At 42.4% G+C, this 25,819-nt stretch overlaps 1 protein-coding gene across 1 annotated transcript in view; it reads left to right on the top strand.

Moving 5' to 3' along the window:
- ghra (growth hormone receptor a) overlaps window positions 1-23,820 on the top strand; it is a 74,584-nt gene extending 50,764 nt beyond the window's left edge. The window contains exons 3-11 of the mRNA XM_063187608.1: window positions 102-249; window positions 4,314-4,483; window positions 6,021-6,199; window positions 8,774-8,924; window positions 10,519-10,609; window positions 12,110-12,179; window positions 14,408-14,923; window positions 16,193-16,549; window positions 17,709-23,820. Of these exons, the coding sequence (XP_063043678.1) occupies window positions 102-249; window positions 4,314-4,483; window positions 6,021-6,199; window positions 8,774-8,924; window positions 10,519-10,609; window positions 12,110-12,179; window positions 14,408-14,923; window positions 16,193-16,549; window positions 17,709-18,110 (2,084 nt within the window). The 3' untranslated portion in view covers window positions 18,111-23,820. The remainder of the gene's footprint in view (window positions 1-101; window positions 250-4,313; window positions 4,484-6,020; window positions 6,200-8,773; window positions 8,925-10,518; window positions 10,610-12,109; window positions 12,180-14,407; window positions 14,924-16,192; window positions 16,550-17,708) is intronic.
- Window positions 23,821-25,819: the final 1,999 nt, after the last annotated feature.

The raw sequence follows: 25,819 nt of genomic DNA, 5'->3' as shown, positions 1-25,819 counted from the left end.
AGATCATAATCTGTCTCTCTCTCTCTCTCTCTCTCTCTCTCTCTCTCTCTCTCTCTCTCTCTCTCTCTCTCTCTCTCTCTCTCTGCCCATCTCTCCTCCAGACCCCCAGCGTGGTCCCCACCTGACGGGCTGCCACTCCCCAGAGCAGGAGACCTTCACCTGCTGGTGGACTCCAGGGAGCTGGCAGAACATGTCGGAGCCTGGAGACCTGCGGTTCTTCTACACCGTGCAGCTTCCCACGGAGAAGCCGTAAGAGACACAACACATCACTGAGTTTGGAGGAGAACTTGAGTTGCTAAATTGTTAATGTTAAACGCAGCCTTGACGGACCTATTCTAGACTTGGTCATTGCCATTTTGATGGCAATATGTAAGGTTATAACAGAGGCTCTGCGCAAATGGGTTAAATAACTGGTAATTCAAAATGGCAGACATGGAGAAGACTCAACTTTTCATATATGGAAAGTGTACAATTCCATGCGATATCACATGCATATACACATACACACATGCACATTCCCACATTCCCACATGAAGCGATCGTAACATACAGTAGCCTAATTTAATAAAATCAAGACCTAGCCTACTAGCGCTGGAAGACTGTAGTTCTACTTATCTGAAAGGTGTTATCAAATCTTAATGACCAGAACTCCATGGGTGCTTATCTGGTACAAACAGAGCTAAAGACAGTCAAAGATATTGATGATTTCAATCTTCCTCTTAGTGAAACATCACTTGATGATATTGCGATAATGCAGATGACACAAAACACCACAAATTTGGAGAAACGCCCAGAGGTGTAGCCTACTCATGCCAGGGTCTTGAGTCGCCTATTTCCTCAGGTTAAAAAGTGCGATATCGAATCACTGATCTCCATCATTAGAGTGTGTTCTTTCACAGATTTCTGCCAACTCATCTTCAGATTTGTCATGGAAAATGCACAATTGAGGGACTCTCCGAAGCTCTCATTTGTGCACAACAGCGTGCATACGACAATGTTATAACAGGTCGGAAAACTGTAGATCGAAAGTGAGGTGGTGCCTAAAGGGTTTACATTCAGTGTTTCCTGCAGAATCTTTGTTAGTCAAGGTGGTGGGGTGTTAAAAGTATATATTTTTTGGTTAAGCAACTTTAGAAATTACATTCACAACATGAAATCTTTACCTTTTCAGGGGACCTAGTCAAGGTGGTAGGTGTTTCTTGTCAAGGTGGCCGCCTTAGCATTAAGTGCTGGGGGAAACCCTGACATTTAAAAATGTTTATTTGTTTGTTCATGGAAGGACAGCTATGCAGTATAAGCAGGCAAAGGTTGCAATGTGCCTTTCTCTGTATTGAATGTGTGGCATTTATGCCATTGTGTAAATGTACACGTCAGTCTACCAGCCCACAGTTTTTGCAAATGTTTTTTATTCCCACGTACCCCCTAAGCCCTAACATCACATAGGGCCTACCACAGTTTGGGAATCGATGAGCTACAGTACTTCTCTCTCTCTCTCTATCTCTCTATCTCTCTCTCTCTCTCTCTCTCTCTCTCTCTCTTGCTCTCTCTCTCTCACACACACACACACACACATTGGAACAGATGCTGCGCTGAGCTCTCTTCCCCACTGCTAAATACGTTGAGTTAATGCTCTCTAGCTTCCCTCAACACCCAGGAGGAAATTTGACTACATGCCTCAAATATGACACGTCTTACACACACACACACACACACACACACACACACACACACACACACACACACACACACACACACACACACACACACACACAAACACACACTGCTGTGTGGACATTTATTCACGCAATTAACATATTTGCAGTGCTAGTGCAGGCTCTGCTAGATCCACAGCTCACAGTAGCCTAATGGCATACGTAGCTCTAATCTTTGGACATATGTGTTTGTAGCCTCATAAAGTGCATTTCCGACGCTGCAATAGCCATTGAAAACACTTAACTACTGTAAGGCCCTCCTCATCACGCTTGCTGCGAGCTACCAATTGCGTGTTTCACCGCGAGCAACCGACTGCACGAGCTTGCTTTAAAAGCAGTAGACCAAGACGCAAAATACTGGCGGTGTCATCCAGGGGGCAGAGAGCGCGCAGCATTGCGATGCGGAAACACAGATGGTAAGGAAAACAAACAAAAACACAAAAAGAAGGTCTCACCTGGCAAGGAGACAATACTGCTACTGCTCCTACATTTGCATGCTCCTTTTTCAAAGTGCAATGGGGAAGTGTGATCGCAAATGTTAGTAGCCTAATTTAGGACAAGCTCAATGAGACGCTCTTAAAAGTTGCTGCCATTGTCGTTTTCACCAGAAGCACTCGCGTGGAACTGTGCAGTGTTACGCCCCCAGCGCGTTTGAAGATATTGCACCTAACGCACGTGTTTGGCTGATGTCTGACGCGCGCAAAATTGAATGAAATAGCCTATACTGTACATGTTAACACATTCATGCAGGAATTGTGCCCGCGCACGCGTATCCTGCAGCAAGCATACCGAGGGCCTAATACTACACTACTACTACCATCCATCCTCTTCACTCTGAGTTTGAACTGCTGCCCTCAGGGAGGCGCTACAGATCATTCATTGCTAAGAAGAACATTTATAAACATTCTTTTATTCCAAATGCAATTTCCACAGTCAATAAGCTATGGAAAAGCTAGAGATAAGGTTTTGAACTAATGCCTGACTTGCATATGATGTGTGTGCTGGGAGGGGTGGTTGGAGAGGGGGTGGATGCAGCATTTGTATGTGTGTTTTTTGTCTATTTGTGCCTATCTGTGTTTATATCCTGTTTTTTACCCTGTGAGATTTGGTGGTTGGTCCGCTGGAGACTGTCACCTTTTTTTCTTTGACGAGTAGTATATACTATATCTATAGGCCTACTATTGGAAATGTCGAAGGTCTTCATCCATGCATATAGGGATGTAAACGATGTCTGTGAGGTATGCAATGCTTGCAATACATATCTGTTACAAGCATGCCATATGCTTCGCAAAGGATGTAATGCCCTACTACATGCAAGAAGAAAAAAAAATAATACATAAAATATTGACTTACAGAAAGGGCTCTTAATCATGTACAGTATGTACATATTTGAGAACTTATGATTTGTGACTTGGACTTGAGTCAGACTTGACTTGGCAATATTGGGAATGACTTGTGCCTTGACTCGAAACTTGACTTGACTTTACAGTTTTAGCTTGCAATGACTTGCAATGACATGTCAAGTGTACACATTTTCTGCATTTGTATATGAAAACGTTACACGAAAAAATGAAAATTAATTGATTTGCCCTTAACCAGTACCAATAGAGCTCGAAAGTGACGTCACTTCCCCCGATTTCATGGGACCTCAACAGCGTTTTTAGCCAAAACTCGTAGCATGTAATCCAATGGCGGTATTAAAATGGCATTTCGATCCCCTTCGAGTTGTGCCACGAGCTCCATATATGTTGTTTCTGATATTTTTGCTTAATTTTTCGTACGAACCCCCACATTTTTTAGAAAGCTGTGTTTCTTCACATTTTTCATGCCGACGGTCTCTGAACAAAACATTGATACTTCTGCATGAATAATCTTCATCTATCATCTTAAACAGCATATTTGTAGCCCAGCGCATATCATGACTGAGATCAGAAGATATTTACTCGCTACCACGTTGTTAGATGGTCAGCTTAGGTCCCGTGAAACGCGGAACTAAGGGGCGGGACTTTCGAGCTCTATAGGCCTAAAAATGTTTTTGTTAAGAAGGCGACTAGCAAAAGGGGGCATGCCTAGCAGTGTGGAGAGGTAATGAATTTATGACTAAAAGTATCTGTCAAGATTGTACATAGAAAACATGGTGAGAACATGTTAAGGACTTGGGAAAAATGAGACTTACGTGTAACTTGTGACTTGACTCGGACTTGAGACTTACTTGTGACTTGCAAATGGTTAAAGGCCATGTGTTATGCCATAGTGTAGCACATTGGTAGTTAACTTTTCAATGACAATGGTGGAACGGCATGCGTTATTGTAGCCAAGCCGTGCCCTCCTAGTGACGCAACAGCTTCAGCGTCGCTACCAGTCAGGTCAAGAGCAATGCAAGTACTTTCTGAGTTCCCTCAAATACGGGAACTCCTCCCACTGTTGGGAACAATCATTATCAAACCAAGGGAGGCCATTTGGGAAATGCCGTATTAATTGTTATGCTCTTGGTCAGACCAAGTCTCGAAGAGATTTGAAAGTCGATGATAATCAGGCTAGCATTATTGGGCCACAACATGAATTGACGTCTTCTTTTACTTTTGTCACCTCCTGTCCCAGGCCTCGGCCCAGGGAGTGGCACGAGTGTCCTCAGTATTCCGCCAGCCGACCAAACGAGTGCCACTTCAGTCGCAACTACACACACGTCTGGGTGCCCTACTGCGTGGAGCTGCGGTCCGTGGAGAGGAACGTCACCTATGACTGGAAGTGCTTCAGCGTCGAGAACATCGGTGAGAGGGACCATCTTTTTTGTTTCAAATGTGTTTACTTTGGTTTTCCTTCAAAGGACAATAACTACCATAAAATATGAACAGCGAAAAAAACCTAAACACTCACACACTTAAACACACCAGGAAATATAAAGTAAATGAAGGGTTAAAATAGGTAATGGTACAGATAATGAATGCTTTGGTATGAATAGTTTTTCGATTCACAATTTCACAATTTTCGTTTCAAAGAACATGTGTGTGTGAAAATAGTAGTTGAGTGAAAGCACAGGTAAGGGATACCTGCATGGCGTTTCTGCCTGATGCACCTCTGCCGGTGCCAATAGGGTAACTGCGGCCGGGTCATCAGCCGGGACTCGAGCCACCCTTCATTGTTGTTTCACTCCATTATTCCCAAAACGTCTCGTGGTGGTGGAGCAACGGCAGGGACGTCTCCCTGCCGCCCCCCTGCAGCTACCCCTAGGACCCCTCTTTCCCCCATGACCTGTCCCTCCTTCTCAGCCACAGCCAGAAGCTGGCTCTTTCAGCTTCTTCTGCCAAGTCCCCCAAAATGTGATGCATATGGCTAAGGGGCCGTAGTGTTCCTCTGGGGACCCGGGTTCAATTCCGGCCCAAGGTCACTACCATCATTGGAGAGGTTGGGTTCTGCAGTGTCAAATGAAATATGATATGGCAACCCCCAAAAGTATACATGCTTTTGGCAACTTACATTCACAATGCCAAACCTTCATCTTTTCAGGGCGCCTAGTCAAGGTGGTTGGTGTGTGTTGTCAATGTGACCTCCTTAACAATAAAGTGCTGGGGGCAAACCCCTGACACTCCATACCTTATGCCAGTTACAGCACATATTTTATCCTTTTTGTAAATTGTGATTTAAAGTGGTTTTTGAAACACTCAAGGACATTAGACAAAGATACATACTGTAGGTCAGTGTTTCCCAATCAGGGGTACGTGTACCACTAGGGGTACGCGAGCACACTGCAGGGGGTACTTTGAAAACTGAAAAAATGTATGGAACATAGTCACATTGGGATATAGAGCATGAGTGAGGGGGTACTCATGGTATGACAAAAAGGCTTAGGGAGTACGCAGGACAAAAAAGGCTGGGAAACACTGCTGTAGGTTGTCTCACTGTTCATCCTTAACCAACAGTTCTCCCCTCTCTTTCTCTCAAATGTGTTGCAGCTGCCTTTCTCACACTGCAGTTTTGTCACTGGTCCTGCTTACAGGGTTAAGGTGAAAAGGGAAGTGTGCCTCTTCAATTTCTTAGTGGCCTCAGCCAAGTTGGCCATATGGCGAACCCGAAAAAATAGAAATCTTGGGGAGGGGACAACAGACCCCGTGGACGTTTTAAAGGGGATGGTGGGGTGTAGGGTCAAGGTGGAGTTCGCATATTACAAATTGGTGAATGATGTGGATTCTTTTTTGGGCATTGGGAGGATTGCTTTGCTTAAAAAATGATGATGTTTTGAAGGCTTTGTAAAAATCTGAATCTTTTGGTCCAATAAAGGACTTTTTAAACCTCTCTCGCCCTCACCAGTCAAACCGGACCCCCCCATCAATTTGAACTGGACCCTGCAGAACATAAGCCGCTCTGGGCTCCTCTTTGACATCATGGTGCGCTGGGAGCCGCCCCCCACCGCCGCCATCGCCATGGGCTGGATCAGTCTGACCTATCAGGTCCAGTACCGACTGGTGAACAGCTCGCACTGGGACGTGGTGAGTAAGAGTGTGTGTGTGTGTGTGTGTGTGTGAGTGTGTGTGTGTGTGTGTGTGTGTGTGTGTGTGTGTGTGTGTGTGTGTGTGTGTGTGTGTGTGGTGGTAGTGGTGGGAGGGTGCTTCTGTGTGTGTGTGTATGGTGGGAGGGAGTTTGTGTGTATGTGTGCGTCTGTGTGATGGAGGGTGTTTGTGAGAGTGTGTGTGTGTGTGGGGGGGGTAGTTTTGTGTGTGTGTGTGTGTGTGTGTGTGTGTGTGTGTGTGTGTGTGTGTGTGTGTGTGTGTGTGTGTGTGTGTGTGTGTGTGTGTGTGTGTGTGTTTGTGTACGTATGCGTGTGTATGTGCGTGTGTGTATGGTGGTGGTGGGGGTTTTGTGCGTGTGTGTGTGTGTGTGGTGATGGGAGGGTGTTTGTGTGTGTGTGTGACTGTGTGTGTGTGTGTGTGTGCGTGCACACGTGTGCGTGTGTGCGTGTGAAAGTGTCTGAGTCAGGCGGTTCCTGAGAGCTGGTCTATGTTTGTGTTTCTACAAGGATTTTTGGGAACATAGCACTGCATATATACAATGGGTCTGACCGTTCATGTGTTTGTTTGCAGACATATGCATGCCTGAGTACATGTACTCTACAGTACGTGTTTATCTGTCAGCGTGCGTACGTGCAGAATCATTTAAATGGTTTGTGGTTTTCACAAAGATAATTAGTGGTTTAAACACAAAAATTGAATGGAAGTATTTAATCCTATGCTGATGCTGAGGTATTTCTGGGTCATAGTAAGTTCCTCAAACATGTCTGACCCCAAACGTACCGTGCAGTATTGCATTTTCCATGAAGCACAGTGACACATAAAACTCACACAACATAGTGGCCTAATAGTTTAACATACTTACTTACCTTTGCATACAGTGCAGCATTTTCTAACCTCATATATTTAATTGGCGTCAGATCAGTCATAAATCCATACAAGTTATCATACTAATAACCGTAATAATAATGAATAAACCTCAATTAATAAACCACTATTGTCATAGTGGTATATAATATATTAGAATACCCGAATTAAGCGAAAATAAACGGATGGCGAGAAACTTTGTTTCAAATGTCTACAACCACTCACTTTCACAAACGTGATTTATTTGCCTGTTATCTGCAACTAATTACCATGACCTATGTATATCATCTTTCACCAGATGTATTTTTAAACCCAAAGATTTCAACACCATTTAAAAACAAATTGTTTCCACTATTGATATATCTTGGAACGTTTTTAATGCCATATATTTACAGACCTACAGTTGATTGTTATTTTCTGACCTTATCCTCTTCATACCCTCAGAAGGCTAGTAAACTTCTGTTTTGTTATGCACGTCAGAAGAAAAGGTACTGGCGACTAGAGAAACGTCAAACTTCAGAGAGACAAAAAAGAAGTGCCACACACTGCCAAGAAGTTTTATTGTTTTGACAAGATTTCGTCCCAATCGGCCTTCCTTGGTCACATGCATAGCATATGCCTGTCCGCTGCCATTTTCTATGTAACGGCTATTGACCGCATGTCAGGGGAGACGGAAGATGTTTACTGAGGTCAGATGATACCTCGACCTTTCTCAAGGCCGTAAATTTAGGAGTGGTAAAAAGGACTCTGTGAATCACAAGCGCCAGAGAGAAAAGTCTGAAGTGGAAACTAGGGCTACGTTTATTATTCAGTATTATTGGGGTATGTTTTAAAGGTGCAGAATAATAGTTCTGGCCAGTCACAGTATGGAAGTTGAAACATGAAAAGAAATTGTCTCTTCGGTTTGTTTCCAAGACGTTGCGTTCAGCTGTTTACTGACGGACCAAACTGACACTTAGACTCAACTGAAATGGGACATTCCAATGTCTGAAACTGTGATCACTCACTCAAAACAGGTTCCAACCAAAAGTCCACTGTCAGTCCAGTTTTAGGGTTAGAACGGAGGTCCAGTACAAGAGTCTACTTAATGTTTAACCCCTTACCGCAAAGCCGCTGTTATAACCTTGTTGTCACAGAAATGGTAATGCCCAAATCTTAATCGGTTATGTAAAGACACACTATAAAGCCCTGTAGACAATTTGGACATTTAAAATGTGATTAAAATGTCTAAATCATGACACAAGCTTTTGTCAGCCATTTTTGTCATGTATACTCACAGACCACCCAAAAACACACATATTGTGCATTGGAGGGAGTAGATTAGAAATGTAACATTTAAACGTAAAAACTTATTTTTACCATTTGGTACTCAATACGTACTTGATACTCACTGTGTTAAGCTCAGGCATTACCGTAGTTAGTTTGGACACTCAAGGGTGTATACCATGGAAACATCCATGTTATTTATTGAACAAAAAAATCAGAAAAATGAAATGTTAACTAAAATGTTACTCTAATACTCTAATTAAAGAATGACCCAGGTACATTGGTCAGTAACTGTAGCCCAGTTACTCAGTGAAATCGCTTGTGTTGGAAGGAAACTGTAGGGAGGTTTTTTTTTTTTTTTTTTACTGTATTTCTATTTTACTTTTGACACCTCTGGTCATCATTTTCATATCCTCTCCACAGATTGACCAGGACACTTATACTTACCAGCCCATCTACAGTTTACAGACGGACAAGACCTACGAGGTTCGTGTGCGCTGCAGGATGCGCACTTATGAGTTCGGGGAGTTCACTGACACCATCATTGTGCGCGTGGCTGATATACTCAGCAAAGGTAAGGCTTCAGAACATCTCAACATTGCCATTACGTTCAGAGAATATTTGAGAGCCATTAGTGGTTAGTGAAATGTGTTAAATTATTTACTTTTGTATGAAGAAAATGTATAAATAAACCATGCAAAAAGGTGCAGGATAAAAGAAATACACATAATGTAAAAATGTGAATGTTGAACAATTGTAACAAAATAAGCACTATGGCGAGAAAGGAAGAAAATAGTTGCATACAAGAGCTGAATGTATTGGTATTAACACTGTGTACAAGGCTACGATCCATCATGAATATGTGTTTAGGCATTACCACATCCTCCAACAATTGAATTGAACCCCTTCACTGCACAATGTTAATCACGTGAAAGCTTTCTCCACCATGAGGGCTATTTGTCAATGGGGCACAAATACATTTCAGCTTCACTGTGAGTTAGCCTGCTTAGAAGAAATACACTCCTTTTTCATTTAATGCTGAATCGTCATGATCAGATGGTTTAGCACAATTGCTAGTAGAATTTAGAAGAATTTAATGACTAGTATTTTCAGTATTTTCCGTTGCTTTTTTATAAAGCCATTCCATTTTTACCTTGTTGTTGTGTATTTTCTGTAGTTCTTTTATAGAGCAATTCTATGTTTGCATTTTTTCTTTGGTACTGTAAGGTACATCCTTTTTTGTAATTCTTTAGTAGAGCATTTCTACATTGACACATTTTTGTCTGTCATTCGGTGGTTATTGAGGATTTTATATGCAGATTGCTTTGGGGTCAAAGTAGTATATCAGCAGTACTCAATTACTGTCATCTTATGGGGTTGCTGCAGTGTGTTAATTTACTCTGTCATGAAGTGATGAATTTGGATATTAATTAAAAGACGGCCATGTTCTGTTCTCTTAAGCCAAGACCTTATTAAGGAAATACCTCAAACCAGAAAAACAATCTTAGCTATGAAAAAAAAGGTTGATAGAAAAAAGTAGTTTTTTTTTACCAGTGTGTGTGTATGTTTGTGTGTGTGTGTGTGTGTGTGTGTGTGTGTGTGTGTGTGTGTGTGTGTGTGTGTGTGTGTGTGTGCGTGTGTGTGTGTGTGTCTGTGTGTCTGTGTGTGTCTGTGTATATCCTTGAGACTTTTACCTCATGGACTATTGATCACTGTGGTGCCACTTATCTAGTTCATGTCTGAGTATCTTTGCTACTGGTAAATTTGTGTCTATGGAAACTTAATTTTGAATTGTGGGCACAGATAAAGAAGTAAACTGTGTGTGTCCTTGTGAGAGAGAGAGAGAGAGAGAGAGAGAGAGAGAGAGAGAGAGAGAGAGAGAGAGAGAGAGAGAGAGAGAGAGAGAGAGAGAGAGAGAGAGAGAGAAAGAGAGAGCGAGACAGAGACAGAGACAGAGACAGAGAGAGGGAGAGGGAGAGGGAGAGAGAGACAGAGAACATGCCTGTGTTTAACTCACCATGTCTATTATAAGGGGTGCGGGTATGAGAGAAGTACTTCAAGAACTGATATAATTTGCTCTCTCTCTCTCTCTCTCTCTCTCTCTCTCTCTCTCTCTCTCTCTCTCTCTCTCTCTCTCTCTCTCTCTCTCTCTCTCTCTCTCTCCACAGATGCAACCTTCCCCATGACGGTGTTGATGGTGTTCGGCGTGGTCGGCATGGTGATCCTACTCATGCTCATCATCTTTACTCAGCAACAAAGGTAATGGCGAGAGACAGACAGACCGACCGACAGACAGACAGACAGACAAAATAGTGGAGATTCTATTCGGTCATAAGAAGACAATGGGGGAAGACGGTGAATTTTGACAGACAAGTAAATTAACTTGCTGAATTAATTTGCTAAATTAAGCAAATGGCGTTTAGGACTCCACTTCAAAGTGACCCCATTGGTTGCTTGGCAACTTGTGATGCCAAATGTACCAGTCAGAGCTACTGTAGTTACAGGAAACTGAAAATCATGAGTAGATGGAAGCATGGAAAAATGGAAGCATGTTAAGACATGTTAAGACGCAACTCCGATTAATTATTGACTGTTCTTAATCGGATTTACTCCCAAACATGTTATATTCAAAATCAAAAGCTGCACTCTTAGGTATGAATTTTATGGTGGTTTATTGGTAAAGCACAACAGACAGACATTTCTGCCGAAGCCATCTTCAGCATTGGGGTGTCATGCTCTCCCAAAAATAAGTATTCATTATGACTGGGAAAATTGCACCTTTCATACATGAAAAGGCTTGTGTGTAGGCCTCAAACCCTGACCTCAAACACTGGGAACCCAACTCAACTGTGAACTCAACGAAAGATTCGGTAACACTTTACTTAAAGCCAACATTATAAGCGCATTTATAACAAATTATTACGCATATTATAATTACTTACAACGTATTATGACTACACTCCTACTGCTTCATGATGCTTTATATTAACAGTTATGAATAACTATGAATCTAGCTTATAATGCTTTATAAATCCAAGGGTGTCATGAGTCCTCATGACTGGCTATAAACTACAGGCTGCCTGATGGGGCTTATAGTACATTATGAGTACCTAAACCCCTCTATGCACAGACCTGGATGATAAAATGTCATAAAGGCTCATATGATGCTATAATGTTTCATGTGAGATCATAAGTCGTCAACGTGTGCTCTAAGTAAAGTGAAGTTCATATGGATGCATCTATAATGCACTGTATAACGCACATCTATAATGCATCATAATGTACTGTAAGCCCCATCAGACAGCCTGTAGTTTATATCCTGTCATGAGCACTCATAATACCCTTCGATTTATAAAGTATTATAAGCTACATTCATGGTTATGCATTACTGTTAACATAAACCATCATGAAACATCATCGGTGTAGTCGTAATGCTTTGTAAGTAATTATAATGTACATTATAATTTGTTATAAATGCGCTCATAATGCGCTATAGATATGGGCTTCATAGAAAGTGTTACCAAAGATTCTTTTAATTCTATAATAGACCGTCTCTGACTCAGCCACGCACTTCAAGTGAACTACACTTACTTCACTTTTCTTGCGTGCGCGTGTGTGAGTGTGTGCATGTGCGTGCATGTGCGTGCATGCGCGTCTGCGTGCACATGTGCGTGTGTATGAGAGAGACCTGTACTGTACAGTATGTGTCTGCTTAGTCTCGTAGATAACTGATTTCCTGCATTATTTGTGTTTTCACAGGCTCATGGTCATTTTGTTGCCCCCAGTTCCTGCTCCCAAAATTAAAGGAATTGACAATGAACTATTGAAGGTAAAGTACAGTGGTTGAATGCTTGCTGATGATTTTGTGTTTGTGTGTGTGTGTGTGTGTGTGTGTGTGTGTGTGTGCATGTGTACATGTGTGTGTATGTGTTCGTATGCTTGCTTGCAGTATTGCACATCGATGTTTACGCAAGTCAGGTTACTGTATCAGTTTGGTAAGCAAACCAAGCATATGGTAGAAATGATTAGCTAAATAAAACACTTGACATTTCATATCATGAGCCGGGAAAGCACAGGCAGTTCCTCAAATAATGAACTGCTATTTTGATGAATGGCTGGTGTTACAGTTGAGGACGATATTATTAGCCCCCCTCCTGAAATTAGATATATCTCTTCATTGATCATTGAGAATGATCATTATTAATAAATGTATGTTATTCTGGAAACAAATACACCATGGAGATAGTATCCAATAAGTTAAATTTGGACTTTTCCATTTTCACAATGAGTTTAAACAAAAAAGCGTAAAAATGGCAAGGACAAAATTATTAGCCCCTTTATCATTAATAGTCAATACAGTGCCATTTATGAACAAAAATTGACACCAGGCACTTTGATTAGTTGTTAAATATGTTGGCACATGTCCTACCAGGGATTTTGACCCATTTTTTTCATTGCAAATAGTTAAGCTGGTCCAAATTGCATGGATGTTGAGGATGGACATTCATTTTCAGCACTCTTCAAATACTATCTAAAGGATTGAGGTCTGAACCACTCCATGACCATGGTTTTAGTATCCTTGAAGAACATTTGAACTATTTTGGATGCAAGTTTTGGGTTATTATCTTATTGAAAGATCCAGTGAAGATCTTAACTCCCTCTATGAGCATATTTTTGCAAGGTCACTTTCCACATTCTATCATAATTTTCAGTTTTTATGGTGCCGTACACCCAAACAAGGTTTCCTGTGGCTGAGGCTGCCACAGAATGATGCATCCACAACCATGTTTAATTGTGGAAACCATCTTATAACGATTCAAGGCCTATCCCTTTCTTCACCTGACAGAAGCAGAATTCATGCATCAAAGCAGGTGCAATTGAATATCATCAGATGAAAGCAGAGATGTTCAAAACTCATTTTTGACTTTCAAATGTTCACAGGCAAAGCTCAATAACACTCTGATATGCACTGCCTTTAGTAAAGGGGTTCTTCTGTGATGATGGCCCCAAAGCCCAATATGATGACAAGCCCTAACAACTGTCTTTCTTGGGGGGGGAACCTCCAGGTGAGGCCAGGTCAATAACAATCATCTAGGCAGGTGTCCAATGCTTCTTTGGTCTAATGAGGCTAAGCAGTTTCCACAGTTACACATAGTGGAAGGGCATCAAGTTTAGTCTGTTATTCAGCCTCAGACACAGGGAGTCTGGGTCTGAATCTGGATTGCTGGGTCTTCCAACAACATTGTAACCCAAAGCATACATTGAGATTAGTTCAGAGGTTCTTCAAGGACACTAAAACCATGATATTGGAATCACCCGCTCATAGTCCAGTCCTCAATCCCACTGAGAGTCTCTGGTTAATGTCTATGCTCAGCATCCATGCGATTTGGACCAGTTGGAACACTTTGCAGTGAAGAAATGGGCCAAAATCCCTAGTGGGGCATGTGCCAACCTAGGTAGCAACTTATCAGAGCCTGTTGTCAGTCTTGGTTAATAAATGGCGCCATATTGACTATTAATGATCAGGGGGCTAATAATTTTGTCCTTGTCATTTTTGCCCTTTTTTGTTTAAACTCATCGTAACAATAGAAAAATCCAAATTCAACTCATTGAACATTATCTCCATCAGTGTATTTGTTTCCAGAATAACAGAAACGGTGAATAATGGTCATTCTCACTGAGAACTCAAGAGAAATTTCAGGAGGGGGGCTAATAATATCGTCCTCAACTGTATATGCCTTTCGCCCCCACACTAGTATTCAAAGCAAGTGCAGCATTAGAAATGAAACATGATCTATGTTTTTTTCCTCCTAATACCACTCTGCCAATGTATTTTTTTCTCTCTCTCTCTCTCTCTCTCTCTCTCTCTCTCTCTCTCTCTCTCTCTCTCTCTCTCTCTCTCTCCCTCTCTCCGCCTTTTGCTTTGTCTTTCTATCTTCCTGCCCCATTTCTCTCCCTGTCAGCATTTCTGTCTCTCACTCCATGTCTCTCTCTGTCAACCGCCACCTCGCCACCATGTGCTAAATCTACCTCCACGTCTTCTTCTGCCTTTTCCAGAAGGGGAAGCTGGACGACCTGAACCTCATCCTGAGCAGTCAGCACATGATGTATAAGCCCGACATGTTCCCAGACGAGAGCTGGGTGGAGTTCATCGAGTTGGACGTGGACGATCCGGAGCACGACCCCGGCGACAAGGCAGACACTTCGGACACGCAGCACCTGCTCGGGGGCGGTGATGTCGTCGGGGGGCGTCACGGCGGCCACCGTCAAGGCTGCCTGGGCTCCTCGCACGCACTCAGTCTCAAGGACGACGACTCTGGCCGTGCGAGTTGCTACGATCCGGAGCTACCCATGGAGGCCCTGCTGACGGCGGCCCTGCTGCCCCAGGCGGAGCAGGCTAAGCTGGGTAGGGTGGGCGCTAGGGAGGGTGGTGGTGGTGGTGATGATGATCCAGTGTCTCATACCGACTCGGCCAACAGCACCAACCCGAGCCCCGGTGGGGGGACTCCGACCTCAGGTATAGGCACGCCGGAGCACCCAGGTGGACAGCCCCAGCAGCAGGGCCAACCGCAGGTGAGCAAGCAGGGGTGACTGGGTGACAAAGACAAAGTGCAGCAACTACAGCAACATTGAAACTGAGAAAAATGCCTTCAAAGCCTTGGTATTGGGTTGTATTTTTTCGTTCATGCAAATTTGACATAGGAATGTCTTGAAAACGGAACACCTTAGGACCATAAGGCTTTGTCACAAGATAAAGACGCTGTCATTTTCAGTCTAAACTCAATTTTGACAAAACATGTAGTTACTGCACTTTGGCTTTGTAGAGCAGAGTAGTCTCATAATGTTCCGCTTGTGTGCCATTCTGGTAACAGCAAATTTATAACAGGTGTCATGTGTTAAAGGGACACTGTACAGGAAATGGTCAAAAATGGTACTGCAACTATGCTGCTCATTGAAACTGGGCTGCATATTGCCAAATTTGATCTTTACATGAAAGTTTACTAAGTAATAAACAAATATTTTCTAGTATGGTCCAAGTAGAGTCATTTTTGCAGCTAAAAATTGCTATTTTTGGAAATTCAAAATGGCGGACCATGGAGAAGATCCCCCTTTTCATGTAGGAAAAGTGCAATTTTTCCAGTCATAATGAAGACTTAGAATTTGATGGTGGTGGTACGTATTCATGAAAAAGGTAACATTAGTGAATGGGCAGCATGAATTCTGGAAATAAACATCTAAAAAGCTCACACAGTGTCCCTTTAAGAGTTTAGGTAGATCTTTTTTTACTCTAAGGTGCCCTTTATTGTAAACAATGTGCGTTTGTCTCTTTCTCCAGTCTGCTGGCATACTCCGTTATATTCTTATCTGCCACAGACACCTGACAAAGACCTTGTGGAAATGTCAAAACATTGTGCTGGTTTTCACCAAATTAATGACAGTAAGGGAACTTGTACGGTGTGCAGGTTTTTAATAATATCCGCCAACCCATAACAATTTTTTGTTGGGATGTGCATGCACTTAACACTTTATTTACCATATTTATTTTCCCCACACAGAACGTAACAGGTAGAGGTGTGTCTCTGTGGCTCCGTCTCATGTCATGGTGGTGTATTACCATAGTAGTTAAAGGGGTATGCCACTATTTTGGGGCTTAATACAGTTAAAATTGTTGGCTGGGGTTTATAAAGGTGGTAAAGTGTCTTATTTTTCATGTTAAGCAAAATAGTCTCATACCCCTTTAAGTCTTTCCAGTGACACGTTAAGTGTTCCACATGCGGATAGAACGTGAGCATACCTGTCCCTTCCTCCAGTCGGCTCATTATCCAGTTTTTCTCCCCACAGATTGTAACAGGTGGTACGGGTGGTGTGTCGGGGCCCAACTGGGCCACCATGGACTTCTATGCCCAAGTGAGTGACGTGACCCCGGCGGGTGGAGTGGTGCTCTCTCCGGGCGCCCTCCTCGCATCCCAGACCTCCTCTTCCTCCTCCTCCTCCTCCGTCCCTGACAAGAACAAGAAGAACAGCGAGAAGGACCAGGAGATGAATGAGGAGGAGGACAAAAGAAGAGTTAAGGAGAAGGAGAAGAAGGAGGTGGAGGGGGGGATGACGCCGAAATTCCACCTGCTGGTGGTGAACCCAGATGGAGGTTATGCGTCGGAGAGTGTGGCCAAGGATCCAGTCATCGAGCCACCACAGCAGGTAGTAGAAGCAGTAGTAGTAGTAGTAGTAATAGTGTAGCAATAGTGGTAGTGTAGTTGTAGAAGTAGTAGTAGTAGTAGTAGTAGTAGTTATATTAATACGTAGTAGTAGTAGTAATAGTGTAGCAATAGTGGTAGTGTAGTTGTAGAAGTAGTAGTAGTAGTAGTAGTAGTAGTTATATTAATACGTAGTAGTAGTAGTAATAGTGTAGCAATAGTGGTAGTGTAGTTGTAGAAGTAGTAGTAGGTATATTAATATGTAGTAGTAGTAGTTCTAACAGTAATAGTAGTGGTAGAAATAGTAATAGTATAATAGTTATAGTGGTAGTATAGTAGTGCAATAGTGGTATAGAAGTAATAATCGTAGTATAGTGCATCATAGTAGTAGTAGAAGAAGCAGCAACAGTAGTAATAGTAGTGTAGTAGCATAGCAGCAACAGCAGTAGTAGTTGTAGTTCTAGTCAGTGTTGGGCAAGTTACTCAAAAACTGTAATACATTACTGATAACTGATTACATGTCTTTTCAAAATAATCCCTTACACTACAATATTACAATATTTAAAATGTATGGCATTACACTACTTTTGCATTACTTAAGTGACTTTCGCCAAAAGAACTGGAGGCCTTAATATGGATCTGGCAATTTATTACAGTGTGAATCAAGCTCATGAGACAAGACTTTCTCACCTCCAACCCAGGGGGTGTTTTGGCAGCATGCAGACTAAAAAGCAGTTTCACAAATAGCTTGTTTCTGACCCACCACACTGAATACCACTAAAATCCAGGTCATTGTAATGCATTTGTAACTTAAGTTATTTAGCATTGCAACTAAGTAAATATTGCAGATGTTTGCCCTGTAATGCCTGCCATTACTGCATTGCAGCAAAAAGCAATGCATTACAGTAATTGATTACTTTTGTAATGCATTACTGCCCAACACTGGTACTAGTATTTGTAGTAGTTGCTGTTTTAGTAGTAGAAGTAGTAGTAGTAGTAGTCGACAGTAGTAATAGTTAGTAATAGTATAGTACCGTAGTAATTGACCCAGTATGGGCAATTACCCAATTAGAAACACACACATGCAATTGAAATATCAATGAAATACAAAAAGTATAAATGAAGTATTGATTGGGGAGCTGTCTCTGTTTCCTATCCTATAGGTGGCACCAGGCGGCTACACGACCTCCCCAGTTCCAATTCTGTCACTGCAGGACGAACATCCTCCTGGAGTAGACCCAGCCTCGTGCCTGGCCTCCTCCACCACCACCACCCCCACCACCACGCCTGGGGACTACCAGAGCCCCTACTGCCTCCCCGACGCCATGCCCACCTTCATAACCACCCCCACGCCCTCCTCCATGCCTCCCGTGTCAGACTACACCGTAGTGCAGGATGTGGACGCGCAGCACAGCCTTCTGCTCAATGCGGCCTCCCCCATCCCTCTTCCTCCAAGCCACCAACAGCAGTCGCCACCCCCCAACTCTGGCAAACACCTGCCCGCCATGCCAGCTATGCCCATGGGGTACCTGACCCCAGAGCTGATGGGGAACCTCATGCCCTGAGCATGCATGCCCTCTATGCATGCCCCCCCCGCATCGCTCGCTCACCCATCAACTCTAACTCTAACTCGCGACCTCCCAGTGTTGTTGTCTATGCTGGGGGGTGGTGGCTACAGGAAAATAAGTCAGAGTGGATCGGTCATTGTCGGTCAGGCAAAAGTCGGGGGTTGGCAAAAGTCTCTTTTCTACCTTCATTTCGCTTCAAACCAAAGTCGCAAAAGGAAATGTTTGGGCGCTGGCACATGAGAGGACAAGGCAAAGAAGGCTCAGAGAAGTTTTCCGGGACACTAATTGTCCTTTTGGACCACTGCAGCAATGTAGTGGTGTTTGAGATGGTAGAAGGAAAAAAGAGAGGCCCAAAAGCTAAGAGGAGGAGCAAGGCAGTGTTGTTTCTGGAGCCAGCTGGCAAAACGTATTGTATTTCGCTATCAAATTACGATGCCTGGGAAAAATCCACACAACCCTGTTTCAAAAGACAGCTCTCTCTCTCACACACACACACACACACACACACACACACACACACACACACACACACACACACACACACACACACACACACACACACACACACACACACACACACACACACGAACACGCACGCAAGCAAGCATGCACACACAAATACACACATACAGGTAGCATGTGCACAACCATAGTGGTGCACATAGCACAAAGTCCAGATGCTCAGCAAACGTAGACATTGTCAAAGTGCCCATAAGCACACACCCCCACTCATGCACACACATTCACTCACACACACACACACACACACACACACACACACACACACACACACACACACACACACACACACACACACACACACACACACACACACACACACACACACATGCACGAGCGCACACACACATATGCACGAACGTGCGCACACACACAGACAGACACACACACACTCTGAGAGGTGATGATGACACAACTTCTCTGTGAAGATTGAATTATGAAGGAACCTTTTCATCGAACCTCCAAATTATATAAACAAAAGACTATCGGTTTAGTAAAAGAACACTGAGAGTTGGCTAACGTTAACGTTGACGTTAATATCACTCTATCATAGGATAACTCTGGGAAAAATGGACGACAACATACAGCACACTGACACAAACACAGCTGTAATCACAACTGTTGAAGACATTCAAAGTTCTCCGTTCATAAACAAGGACACTAAGCTATGGGGTTTTATTGTGGGGAAACCAAAAGGAACACCTTTTCTTAATCAAGCTATTATTCTGGCAAGAAATTCAGATCATGAGCCCGGATCGTTATAGTTGCATTTCTCTCTTCCCCCTTTGAGAATTGTGAAAATGCAAAACATATTTTTTTCGACATGTGAAACGCTTTCATGTTCAATATTACCATATTGCCTCGAATGAATGATTGCTTTTTTTATACTCTGAAAAAAAAACCTTGGGTCTTAATCTGAAAAGAATGTTGTGGTTACGCTGGTTGCTGCCTTCTTATGCAGACACAGTGGACATGAGGGATACTGTCTCAAAGCAAGCACAAAACGATAATCTGTGTGGATAACCTAACTCTCACTAGGGCTTTTTCCATCAAAGTTATTATAAATTAGTTTTAAACGATGCCCATTTAAGAGTAGATGCGACAGACATGACGGAACAACTTTGTTGCATGAACTTAATTTGCGTGGCAGAGGTGGATTAGCGAAAGATAATTCGATATAAAGGTGATGGAAAAGGTTTATAGCAACATAGGAAAGCCACATGGGTGCAGAAGCTGTGAATGGACCTATATCAAGTGATCCAACAATTTCTCAAACATGTCGACAGTTTATTTTGTGCCTAACGGATAGCATTCCCTCTTTCCTTCGTTCTATTCACATACTATGCATTCTATTCTGCTAAAATGTTTATTGGAAAACCACTTAGCACATTAAACAGATGCAATATAAATAGGGACATTTTAATTAGCTAGAATCGTTCTGTTGACGGAAAAGCATGCAAAGCCATATTAATACCGCTAGATAAATAATTGGACGTGAGAAAATGTGCTTCAAAATATGTTGCAAAAAGGACTGATGGAGTTCCACATAGAGTTCCACTGAAGTCCACAGCCATCTGGAACATAGGCCTGATCAAGGCAGCCAAGAAGTAAACGGGCCATTTTCATTGAAATTCACCTGATTATCCACCACTACAAGAGCAGCACCTTTACTATTTTGGTAGCAGTTGCTAATGCTAAATCATTCAGAAGGGCTATGGGCAGCCTAACAGGAACTGGCAGACAGGAAATGCTGTGGGTGCATGACAAACGTTGAAATGGATGGGGTTGGTCGGCATGGTAATAACGTGGATAGCTCTGCATAGAAGTGGCTGTTTCGTTCACACAACAAAGGCGACACGATTACAACTGTGCTGCCGAATCTAACACATATCCATTATTTAAAAGAGGAACATGGGACAGTTTTGAAGGCTTTTATTGGTGTTGTCACTGTTTTCCCGACTGGATAAGGCCTTCCAAGGAGGAAATCCATCTGACGAGAGTCGGGTTACTGCGTTTAGGCACTTTTGAACAGAAGGGAAGGAGAAGTGCATGACAGGCTAACGCTAGTCTGGTACAGCAGGTAGTAGTATTGGGCCTACAGTCTGTAGTTTGACTTTGAATTTGAAAGTACATAGTTATTTTTTAACTTACTGAGGGAAACGTTCCTTGTAGATTTGTCCTCAGTAGAATATTACACTGTAAAAAATTGCAGATAGTTCAATGTAAAAAAGGAAGTTGCTTTGCAGCCTTAAGTTTGTAAGTTAACATGAGAAAGCCTCGAGTTGAGTTAAGTCTCGAGTTGACGAAAGTTACAAACTTAAGGCAGCAGGGGAACTTACTTTTTACGTTCAACTGGCTTGCAGTGCTTTACAATGTGGATCAGGGATACTTTATTACCCAGATGTAGGCTAACATTAACCAGTGTAGCCAATGTAGCCAGTTCATCTGTAAACTCGGACAACCACACTCTGACACTAACATGGCCGTCTTCTAAGGGGAAACGTCCATTTTCAATGTGAAGTTTACCATTTGCAAACACTATAATTACACGGGCGCGATAACTGGAATTTGTGCCAATGTATTTCAAAGTATTATTATTTAAGACTTGTTAACATATTTTTGTTTTCATGTTTTAATGGTCCTTTTTTCTACCTGTGTTCTATGATCACACAATATTTTATTCTAGAGATTGATTTTATTTTTCTATTTGGCCTTACACATGGAAGTGCCATATGCACCCTTTACAAAGAAAATTGAACAGGTGGTAAAGACACCTGGTCTGTTAATCCCTGTCTATCCCCACAAAGCTTCAGGGGCTGTATCGTTACAAAAGTTGTAGGAATATTTACAGGATTTAAAGGAAACATATACCGGTATGTCAACCATATTTACATCGAAAAGATTAACCTGACGTATCTGAAAAAGGAACGTATGCAGTCTAGAAGGGACAACAATATCTTGTATGTATATTTTTTGTAACTTATACTGTAATGCCTATATAGTGTCTATATTGGATATTGTAAGGAAGAGCCAACCCTTCTTTATTCATAGTGGTCAATATTCTCCCGCCATTTTATGACTATATATAGTGTAGCAGGGGCAGCTCAGCTACGGCCAATTGCATTGCCTCAGTGGGGAGGTGGAGCTGAACTCATACAGGTCTCCGGCCTGACCCTAATTACAAATGCTACATATATGAGCAGGTCAGATGCAAAACCTTCTGACAGCCATTAAAAATATATATTTTTTAAAATAATATTTTTCCCTAAGTAATCTCAATCAAAAAGCCATGTAAATGTTATCTTGTGATGTCCAAACAAAACAAGACTTATTTGTTAGCTTACTAAATGTATAGAAATACAGTGTATTTTTTTGTTAATTCATTGCAAATGAGGGTTTTGCATCTGAACCCTTGATATATATATAGCTTAAATATGCAGCAACCTTTAATGGCTGTCCATAACTAGCTAAACAAGGCAGAGGGTCTTTAAAGGTGTAACTTTGGTGAAGACCGTGCACATGCAAAAAAATAAGCTAGACAGAGAAGAGTGGAAATGAAAAATATGTGAAATAAAGGTACAATCTTGTGGGTTTACATCCTTTGAAGGGTATTATATCTTTTCTATTCATGGGGAAAAGGCACGAAATATCAAATGGCTTTATGGCTGTAAATATAAAACCAATACTGTAAAAAGTGAAGCATTGAACATGACTTCAGAAAATTAAGCAAAACAGGCTGCATGGAACTTTTTATGTCGACACAGTTGAACTTCACAATGCTATGTGGTGTATACTGTAAATTAATGATTGAAAAAAGTTCCCCCGGAGAGCATTCAGTTTGCCACCGTGGACGAACCCCCTAACAGTTCTCGAAAGAACTTATTGGTATACCGGTTTACCTGTGTATGTGACAACAACCCAGGATGAACCCTGAGGTGTTCCGTTCCTGAAAAGGTTAATTGAGGAACCCCTCGATTTCTACTATGGAGGAACCCCAAACAGTTCTCTGAGGAACCTTCCGGTAAATGTGACAAATCGGTTCTTAAACCCGGATGTTTTCTTGAAGGTTTGTCAGAGAACCCTTCAACCCAAAGGTTCTTTGAGCGCCTTCTGAGGACGCTACTGTTGAAGAACCCTTAGAGATTCTATGAGGAACTTTTGGGTTCTTCCCAGATCCTTAAGGTTCTTCCGAGAACTTTAAGGTTCCTGGACGCTGCAACTGAAGGCTCTTTGAGAAAGTTCACATTTTTACAATACACCCTATTCATACACATTCCACTGTGAAGTTAAACTATCACGAATTAAAAAGATTCTTGCAGGCAGTTCAAGCTTGCCTTAACTTTTACATGTTATTTCCTTACACAGTATAAGCATGACAAGCATTGTGCCAATGTTATGTACTTTATTTCTTTCAAACAATACTTGCCTTATTGGTGTATATTGAGCCTGAAAACTGAGTGCTGCTTTTTTATTGCTGATGGAACCAGCATGTCAATGTAAAAAAAAAAAAAAAACGTATGGTCTTAATGGCTCTCTATTTCATGCATAGTCCAAAACTATTTTTACTATGCAGCCGTTGTTATCAATGTATTCTCCCGTGCTAATGTCTGTTGTTTTGTTTTACATCTGTGTTGTTGTATGCCTTTTTCTGTACTGTACAGACAAAACAATATATATATGAAGAAAAATCTCTATCTAGATGTTTAGAGGGAAAGTATTAACATTTTTAGAGTTTTGTCTTGTTTAAATGTTGATACATTTAAAAGTGAATTTAGCTGTATTGGCAAATGGATGCAAATGAGAGATGCATGTGTGTTGAGAGAGATGATGTAATGTTTGTCAAATGGTCTAAAACTTATACCTGCAGAGTATGCTACAGTGTTTTTAGCTGAATTCTTCTCTGACAACTGCTTGTAGCCTATATCATTTACATGCAATTTACATTAAGGGACTGTGATGCAGAAGAACAGTCTTTCAAGGGTGGAAGTTCACACCAATTAGGAGCTTTTTCTATTGTCAGTGCTCGTTTTATTTTCAGAAGTGTGAATTCAATGCAAGAGAATGTATATGACGCTAAAAGCGTTATATCTAGGGGGAATCTGTGCCAATGAGAACTGTTGGTTAAAGGAGAGTACGTTTTGTTTTACACCTTCACATGATCTGAAATAAACATGTTTAGAATAAAAAATATGTGGCAATCAATAATTTCCCTCTTCATCATCACCACCGCCACCACCACCATCATCAGCTTAACGTTTGTTTCATTTTTGCTTTTCTTATTTTTTCATTATTGCTCTTCTTCTTCTTCTTCTTCTTCTTCTTCTTCTTCTTCTTCTTCTTCTTCTTCTTCTTCTTCTCCTTCTTCTTCTTCTTCTTCTTCTAAACCATCATCTCCATGTCTTTTTCATTAACGCTTTTCTAGTTTGCTTGCACTGAAGGTGTTGCGATATGTTTTGTGAGTCACAACACATCTTGTTTTTGTTTTTGTTTTTGTTTTTTTAAAGCATAATAATAATAAATACATCTCATTGTGACATCTAGCTCTTTGTCAATTGGCTCAGCAGATGTCTTAAATTGGCGATATAGGCAAGACGATGGATGCAATAGACAGGATGAGGAGTGCAGTTACTGTAGCGCTATTACAGTACTATGCAAACACTTTCACAAAATGTCCTGCTCTTGTCTCAGACAAGAAAATGGGTCTGCACTGAGTGCTTGACAACCTCCCCCCTCCACACACACACACACACACACACACAAACAAACACACACAGCACACACACACACACATGCACACACACACAAACACACGCACGCACACACACAAACACACACACACACATGCAGACAAACACACACACATATGCACGCACGCACACACACACACACACATGTGCGCGCGCACACGTGCACACACATACACACACAGGGCCGCTGACAGCTTTTACTGGGCCCAGAGCAAAGTAATCTGAAAGGACCCCCCATCCAATACATACAATCTAATGAAAACCCAATTCTGCCCCCCCCTCTCCCTGGGCCCAGGGCAACTGACCCATTTGTCCCCGCTGTCAACTCCCCTGCACACACACACCATCCTCTGCTCTGCCCTGTGATGGCGAGATGTGTGTGTCATTTAGAAGGCATGGTGTTTTGCAGGGAGTGGGGCATTAAACGAGTAAAAATAAGTGCGAGGGGGGTTAGATGGATGGATGGATGAATGCTGGATGGATGGATGGATGGATGGATGGATGGATGGATGGATGGATGGATGGATGGATAGCTTTGGCAGGCTGAGAGAGAGGTGTGTGTGTGTGTGAGAGAGAGAGTGTGTGTGTGTGTGTGTGTGTGTGTGTGTGTGTGTGTGTGTGTGTGTGTGTGTGTGTGTGTGTGTGTGTGTGTGTGTGTGTGAGAAAGAGAGAGTGCGTGTGTGTGTGTGAGAGAGAGAGAGAGAGACAGAGGGAGAGAGAGAGAGAGAGAGAGAGAGACCAAACAAAAGAGAGAGAGATAGTCTTGCGTGCGTGGGATCCATAAAGTGTACAGCACAGCAAGGCCTCTTATCTGGGTGGTATCTGCGCTCCGCCTAGCCGCTCGCCACGCTAAGTGGGTACAGAGGCGTGTTTGGCGGACCTTCTGGCTCGGAAAGCAGATCGGGCAATTAAGCAGGGCCCTGTGTACTTAGCAACACTGCGTGGGGCTGATTGAATCCGAGGGGCAGACTCTCACAGACACACAGGGCTCTGGGAGAGCAGGACATTGCAGGTAATTGACCATAAGTCACTGCTGGACCCTGTGTGTATTGAATCTTTGAGGCCAATTACGGCCCATCAAACCGCCCGCCGTAAGCACCTTTTATTGCCTCGGGTTTGCTGCTAGCTTCCTGACCTTTTCACTCTATTGCTGGTTAAAGGGGTGATTCAGATTTTCTTTTTCTTTTTTTACTTTTTCTCTCGGCTTCCGGCTGCTAAAGACCACATGTGAGAAAGAAAGTCGACACTCACACACACACACACACACACACACACACACACACACACACACACACACACACACACACACACACACACACACACACACACACACACACACACACACACACACACAAAGTGCCTGGTCTTTTCATGATAAGACTTGTGCAGACCTACCATTTTGTGTCCATTAAAAAGCTATGCTTTTCCCAAGGTTTTTTC

This window comes from Engraulis encrasicolus, chromosome 21 (assembly GCF_034702125.1).
Source record: "Engraulis encrasicolus isolate BLACKSEA-1 chromosome 21, IST_EnEncr_1.0, whole genome shotgun sequence".
NCBI lineage: Eukaryota > Metazoa > Chordata > Actinopteri > Clupeiformes > Engraulidae > Engraulis > Engraulis encrasicolus.
The sequence above is the reverse complement of the archived record's forward strand: the minus strand, read 5'-3'. Positions and strand labels throughout refer to the sequence as shown.